The 7,500-nt window shown below is 49.3% G+C and overlaps 1 protein-coding gene across 3 annotated transcripts in view; it reads left to right on the forward strand.

The window, feature by feature from the left end:
* Positions 1-7,500, forward strand: part of LOC116050924 (apoptosis-stimulating of p53 protein 2-like) — a 29,775-nt gene that overhangs the window by 6,250 nt on the left and 16,025 nt on the right. For all 3 annotated transcript variants that reach the window (XM_036000530.1, XM_036000531.1, XM_031301143.2), the window contains exons 2-4: positions 4,530-4,677; positions 5,278-5,391; positions 7,458-7,500. The exon at positions 7,458-7,500 is cut by the window's right edge and continues 22 nt beyond it. In XM_036000530.1, coding sequence (XP_035856423.1) covers positions 4,530-4,677; positions 5,278-5,391; positions 7,458-7,500 — 305 coding nt within the window. The remainder of the gene's footprint in view (positions 1-4,529; positions 4,678-5,277; positions 5,392-7,457) is intronic.

Below are 7,500 nucleotides of genomic sequence, written 5' to 3' on the forward strand. Positions count from 1 at the left end.
CTTGGGAGCAGAGACACCTTCAGTCTGTACTATAGCTTCTATAATCAGCCTCCCTGTTGTCATCCTGCGGGACACACGGCCTCTCCTCACCCGGCTCTGATTGGCTGCGACGTTTCCGTGCCGACCTGTGTTGGGTGACTGACGGCACTGCCCCACTTCATCGGCGCTGCTCCAGTTTCCCTCCACGGCGCCCATGGAGGACAGCAGGACGGAGACACTCAAACCAGTTCTCATTTCATGACAACAGTCAACAACAGAGTTCAGATGTTTGGACGTGTGGTGGTTCTGGGACTGTCGTCCCCCGAAAAACGCTCCCATCGGTCGTTTGTCCAAACCGTAATTCTGACCTGTGTTGATGTTTGTAGTGGCGGCCCCCCCTCTAGTGGTCGTAATAGTTCTGACGGGAGCAAAACAGGAAGTAAGGTCAGGAAGTAGAAGAGCCCCAAACGTCCTGGTACAGTGTGATTTATGGTTCTGTGTGTGTGTGTGTGTGTGTGTGTGTGTGTGTGTGAGAGTCTGTCTGTGTGTCTGTGAGAGAGACTGTGTGTGTGTGTGTGTGTGTGTATGTGTGAGTGTGTGTGTGTGTGTGTGTGTGTCTCTGTGTGTGTGTGTGTCTGTGTGTGTGTGTGTGTCTGTGTGTGTGTGTGTGTCTGTGTGTGTGTGTGTGTGTGTCTGTGTGTGTGTGTGTGTCTGTGTGTGTGTGTGTCTGACAGAGTGAATGTCACCTTGAAAAACCTCTCCCACAGGCTTTAGGATTTAAAAAGCTAAATGTTTAGCGTTTTACCCAGAATCCCCCTCTGACGTGTGGCATCAGAAAGCTCTCAGCTCGACGTTTAGGCTCTTTGATGGCGACTCTGTGTACTCCCTGCCAGGTTCACACGTCATCTTCTGCCTCAAAGTGAGAGAAATATACTCTCAGAAACAACCAATCAGCTCAGAAATCAGAATATTAATCTGAGTCTGTCAGCGGCAAAACGAGCACTTTACTGAAGGTAAATACAAGCTGGACAACTGTCCTATTAACATTACATTAGAGCCTGTGTGTTGCTTAATACTGGACCAACGTCACAGATTGTTGTTCCCATCAGTCACTTAGACACAAACACATGGGGAATTGGGTTAGTTACCCTTTAAGTTGCTCTTTAAAGGGTAACACTGTTATTTTTCATGTTTTTGTGTCTAACGCTGCGTTCCAGGCAGCCCGTAACTCGTGTTTTCACCACCTTCTACCGGTGAAAGTGCCCTGGAACGGCAGCCAATCCCATAACTTACTCCCCGTGAACTGGTACCAGATGGTTGTACTCCCAGTTACAGTTTCTGACGTCACACACACATAAACAACAATGGCTCCCCCTGTTGATGCTGTACAGTGATCAACGGTGAGAAATAGAAATAAATAGACATGAATAGGCAACGTAAAGTAATTCCGCACATTGTAATCAAGACAATATACATACGATTGTGTACTACTACAGGTTATGTTTATTAAATGAAGCCCAAAATATGTCGCCGACTAGAAATCGCTAGTATCAGCTAGCGCTAGCTAACGTCAACGTTAGGTAGCCGCTAGCTAGAAGGGTCTGTCGTGACTTTGCCTGGAACCAAGTCGTGACTTGAAGTTGTAATTTACGGGCTAAAAACTGTGTCTGGAACGCAGCATAAGATCACAGACGACCCTATTTCCTCATGTTTTTGTTTCTAAGTGACTGACCTTCGACCTTTTTGTTGCTTTTGTCGCTGTACGATGTCACATTTTCTGACATTTTTGTAGCTTTTTTGACATAATTTGTTTCAGGTTTTTGTCGATTTTCTTAGACGTTTTAGTAGCTCTTTGGACGTCACTTATTTCTGACCTTGTTGTAGCCTTATGCCACTTCATGACATCATTTTTTTTCAGGTTTTTGTTGCTTATTTTGGCAGGCGAGAATCAAGCTGTAATGTAACCCTACAGGACTAATGTTCAGCGTCAGTCAGCGTCCACTAAAAGTTCTGTTTTTGCTGCTGACAGACTCAGATTATTATTCTAAATTTCTGACAATATTATGGAAAGGATCCCTACACAGATAGAGTCCAGGTTGCAGAATACCAAATACCTTTGATTTAGTTCTCCTGCTCAACCTTTTCATCTCGACTCTCCTGGAATATTTCTTCCACCAAGCTGTAGACTTTTTATAGATGCATGTTTTTTTCCGAGGCGTGTAGATGGAAGCGGCTCAAAGCCAGACTGGGAAGAGAAGGAGCTGAATGCCCAAATAAACACGTGACGGTCACGGTGACATCTTTAGAATCCGTGAAGGACGAATGACCCCGTAGAACCCAGTGTTTACTTCGTCTTTGGACCAAGGTTTGCAGTTAGAAGTGTGACCAAGCATCCCCCTCCCCCCCTTTTGTTTTTGTGTTTAGTCCTCCGTGCACCAGGACTATACCTGCCATGTGTTTCAGATCTTTTATACATGAGCTCCATTTCAACCGCGGTGACGGCCCACAACTTCTGCATGTAAACGGCGCTGTTTCTGTGTCTGTGAGGGTTTGTGTGTGTGTGTGTGTGTGTGTGTGTGAGTGTGAGTGAGTGTGTGTGTGTGTGTGTGTGTGTGTGTGTGTGTGTGTGTGTGTCTGTGTGTGAGTGTGTGTGTCTGTGTCTGTGAGTATGATTGTGTGTGTGTGTGTGTGTGTGTGAGTGTGTCTGTGTGTGAGTGTGTGTGTGTGTGTGTGTGTGTGTGTGTGAGTGTGTGAGTCTGTTTCAGAAAGGTTGCAGCTTGTTTTTCACGTCACACCGAGGGGAACGGAGGGAACACGAAGAAACGAGAGTAGAGAAGAATAGTCTTTATTGGCATTGTATACATGTTGAGCTGTATGTCATCATTAATGTTAAACACAGACAGGGCTTGTTTCTGGTAAGCATGATTCGTACAAGCGCTGCTCCCTCGCAGGATAAATAAAGGCTGCTGAGCGCTGCCTCCCTCCGTGCGGGCTGGCAGGCTGTGGGAGGCGATCTGGCTCCGGGCCCCGACAGCAGATACCCTGCTGGTGTAACAGATGGTCCAGTGCATCATGGGAGAGTTGTGTCCACAAATATCCATTATAGTCTTAAATAGCACAGGAAGCTGCCATGGAGGTGAGGAAGGCAGGGTGAGCGTGTCACATCACACACTGGTTTAACACGGTCCGTGGAAGGATACGTAGGGGATTTTAAAGGCACGTTTGTTTATGTTGTTGCCAATGTTTTATTATCTTTATGTCCCGGTTCAGACACTGTTAGAGCTAGGCGTTGGGGTGAAAACACAGATTTTTTGTGCAATGGGAGGTGGAAAAAACCTGCAGCCGCGAAAAATGTTGAGTCCGATTCAACTTTTGGGGGTCAGCGGACCGCAAACGTTAGACTCAGCGGCAGTGGGTCAGTGGACCGCTAACGTTAGACCTAGCGGCAGTGGGTCAGTGGACCGCTAACGTTAGACCCAGCAGCAGTGGGTCAGTGGACCGCTAACGTTAGACCCAGCAGCAGTGGGTCAGCGGACCGCTAATGTTAGACCTAGCAGCAGTGGGTCAGTGGACCGCTAACGTTAGACATAGCGGCAGTAGGTCAGCGGACCGCTAACATTAGACCCAGCAGCAGTGGGTCAGCAGACCGCTAACGTTAGACATAGCGGCAGTAGGTCAGCGGACCACTAACGTTAGACCCAGCAGCTAACGTTAGACCCAGCGGCAGTGGGTCAGCAGACCGCTAACGTTAGACCCAGCAGCAGTGGGTCAATGGACCGCTAACGTTAGACCTAGCAGCAGTGGGTCAGTGGACCGCTAACGTTAGACCTAGCGGCAGTGGGTCAGTGGACCGCTAACGTTAGACCTAGCGGCAGTGGGTCAGTGGACCGCTAACGTTAGACCCAGCAGCAGTGGGTCAGCAGACCGCTAACGTTAGACATAGCGGCAGTAGGTCAGCGGACCGCTAACATTAGACCCAGCAGCAGTGGGTCAGCAGACCGCTAACGTTAGACCCAGCAGCTAACGTTAGACCCAGCAGCAGTGGGTCAGCAGACCGCTAACGTTAGACATAGCGGCAGTAGGTCAGCGGACCACTAACGTTAGACCCAGCAGCTAACGTTAGACCCAGCGGCAGTGGGTCAGCAGACCGCTAACGTTAGACATAGCGGCAGTAGGTCAGTGGACCCAACGCCAGTGGGTCAGCAGACCACTAACGTTAGACCCAGCAGCAGTGGGTCAGCAGACCGCTAACGTTAGACCCAGTGGCAGTAGGTCAGCAGAACGCTAACGTTAGACCCAGTGGCAGTAGGTCAGCAGACCGCTAACGTTAGACCCAGCGGCAGTAGGTCAGCGGACCACTAACGTTAGACCCAGATATAATATAATATAAAGTCTACTTGTGCTACGTTGCGGGGTTTAAGAACACAACAGGACGTCACACAGATGGGCCATTTCCGTGACACTCAAACCGCCAGAGAATCGCAGGATACCTTTTTCTGGTTCGCCCCTAAGTGTGTGTGTGTGTGTGTGTGTGCGTTGTATGTTTGCAGATGTTCCTGACCGTGTACCTGAGCAACAACGAGCAGCACTTCAGCGAGGTTCCCATCACGCCGGAGACGCTGTGCAGAGACGTGGTGGAGCTCTGCAAGGAGCCCGGCGAGGCCGACTGCTACCTGGCCCAGGTGTGGAGAGGCTCAGGTCAGTTCCCCAAAAAACAAAAACAAACAGTGAGCGCTAAAGACCATCAAATATATGTAGCGCACAAACATTTTTAACCCTTGTGTGGTCTTCCCACCGACCACACATTTTTTCACTTCCACTTCCACTAACCCCAACCCATTTTCACTATAGTTTCTTATTTTTGGAATTCATGGTCGATAAACCTTGTGTATATGAAGTTATACCTCATTTTTTAGTTAAAAAAAGCTCAAATTAGTAATAGTTTTGACCAATATTAGAGGAACATATGTTGATAATCAAAGACTGGTGTACAGTATGTCAAAGTTTATTCACAATTCAGTTTAAACCATTTAATTTTTTTTCAAATGCTATAAAATAAAACACTCAAAATTCAAAGAAAGTAGTGATCAGTAATTGTACTTGCGGAGAGCGTTGCAGGGAACCATCCATGCTATTTTTTTGGGTAATTTGGTTAAAAAGAAACCCATATTTCTGATATAGAGATTTTGAAAACGGGTCAAATTTTGGCTCTCAAGATTACAACTTCTGATCTCATCATTTTCTCATCTGATTTTCCCAAAGTAAACGGTGGATGTTGTGTGTTTTTTAACCGATCAGAGCACGTGGTTGGAGAAGGCGAACGGATGTTGGAGGTGTTGCAGCGAGGGGGGCAGCAGAGGGGCGAGGTCCGTTACCTCCTGCGTCACCAGAGAGCTCCGGGACCAGAGACGGGTAAGAAGGAGTCTGGATCAACCCATGTACTAGTCTGACCAGCCAGCCCCACATCCAGATGTTGGGTCTGGGAACTCACCATTGGCTGGGCTCAATCCAAGGGTATAAACGGTTGTCTTTCAAATTCTCTCTGCACGCAATAGGATAGAGCTACAACCAACCAGAGCACCGCTAGTTGACAGATTAAACTTTAAACTCCGAACACATCTTCTTTTTTTAAGCCGTTCTTTGTTCTTTTCTCAAAGAAAAGCTTAAAGTGCAACTCTCGCCAAAATGCAACCTAGGGTCTTAGGTGAATGTACCCGAGTCAAACTTTGGTTTAAAAGCATATTTAGGACGGAAGCGCCACTTTTAAGATTTACCGTATTTTCGTTTTTGGGTCAAATGACCTTTTGAATGGGAGTGCTGGGGACACTTTGATGCTAGCCTCAAAATAGCTATTTTTAAAACACTAAGAAGGCTCGACACAACATGAGACTTTGCTCCAAGTATCACCAGGAGCTCTACACCTTAACGAAAGACTTGACAACATTGGTTGTGGAGTTTACTAAAAAGAAAGGTTTTGAGCAACTGCAAGAGCCGCTAGTTGAGGTGGTTCAGGCATCTGGTAAGGATGCCCCCTGGGAGCCTCCCTAGGGAGGTGTTCCAGGCACGTCCAGCTGGGAGGAGGTCTCGTGGAAGACCCAGGACTAGGTGGAGGGACGTCCAGCTGAGTGGAGGCCTCGGGGAAGACCCAGGACTAGGTGGAGGGACGTCCAGCTGGGAGGAGGCCTTCGGGGAAGACCCAGGACTAGGTGGAGGGATGTCCAGCTGGGAGGAGGCCTTCGGGGAAGACCCAGGACTAGGTGGAGGGACGTCCAGCTGGGAGGAGGTCTCGGGGAAGACCCAGGACTAGGTGGAGGGACGTCCAGCTGGGAGGAGGCCTCGGGGAAGACCCAGGTCTAGGTGGAGGGACGTCCAGCTGAGTGGAGGCCTCGGGGAAGACCCAGGACTAGGTGGAGGGACGTCCAGCTGGGAGGAGGTCTCGTGGAAGACCCAGAATAGGTGGAGGGACGTCCAGCTGGGAGGAGGCCTCGGGGAAGACCCAGGACTAGGTGGAGGGACGTCCAGCTGAGTGGAGGCCTCGGGGAAGACCCAGGACTAGGTGGAGGGACGTCCAGCTGAGTGGAGGCCTCGGGGAAGACCCAGGACTAGGTGGAGGGACGTCCAGCTGGGAGGAGGCCTCGGGGAAGACCCAGGACTAGGTGGAGGGACGTCCAGCTGGGAGGAGGCCTTCGGGGAAGACCCAGGACTAGGTGGAGGGATTATATCTCCACCCTGGCCTGGGAACGCCTCGGGATCCCCCAGTCGGAGCTGGTTAATGTGGCTCGGGAAAGGGAAGTTTGGGGTCCCCTGCTGGAGCTGCTGCCCCCACGATCTGACCCCGGATAAGCGGACGAAGATGGATGGATGGATGTTTAGGGCATTTCCTCTCTAACTGGGACGTTTTGGGACCGATTGGTGGGATTGCTGTGTACAAGGGCGTAACTTTGGGTTTAACATTGGAGGGGGGAGTTGAGATCTCCAATTATCTAGGGAGGTCCCAGAACATGGCTCCATGTACTTAAACAGGCAACAAAAACTCCAAACCCTTTGGAAAAAGCCCAGTTTTGTTTATTGGGGGGATTTTGGACGAAGTTCCACCAAAACCAGTTCCTTCCTGAGACTATTTAGCAGAGCCACCGTTGCTGCGTCCGGAGCTCAGTGCCGCCCAAGACCGTTGTGATTGGTTTATAGAAATGCAAACAACCCTGAGCGTTTTTTTCTCCTATCCCAGAATGCATCTGTGGTTCAGCCAGACCGTTCTCCACAGCGCTGCGGAGATATAGCTGGACATGAGAGACTAATAAAATGGTGAAATAGTTAAAGTAAACCATGAATGAAAGATAAATGAATATTTTGAGCTGATAATGGCGCTGAATGGAAAGTCAGAGGACCGGTAATATCCGTACCAAGTTCTTACTGCAATCCCTCTGCAGCTGAGAACGTAACGTTAGCGTCGACACTGATTGTGTTTTCTCGTCCAGGTGGATCCAGAGCTGCAGATCAGATGGTGAAGAGGAACCAGCT

Source organism: Sander lucioperca, chromosome 4 (genome assembly GCF_008315115.2).
Source record: "Sander lucioperca isolate FBNREF2018 chromosome 4, SLUC_FBN_1.2, whole genome shotgun sequence".
In the NCBI taxonomy this organism is placed as follows: Eukaryota; Metazoa; Chordata; class Actinopteri; order Perciformes; family Percidae; genus Sander; species Sander lucioperca.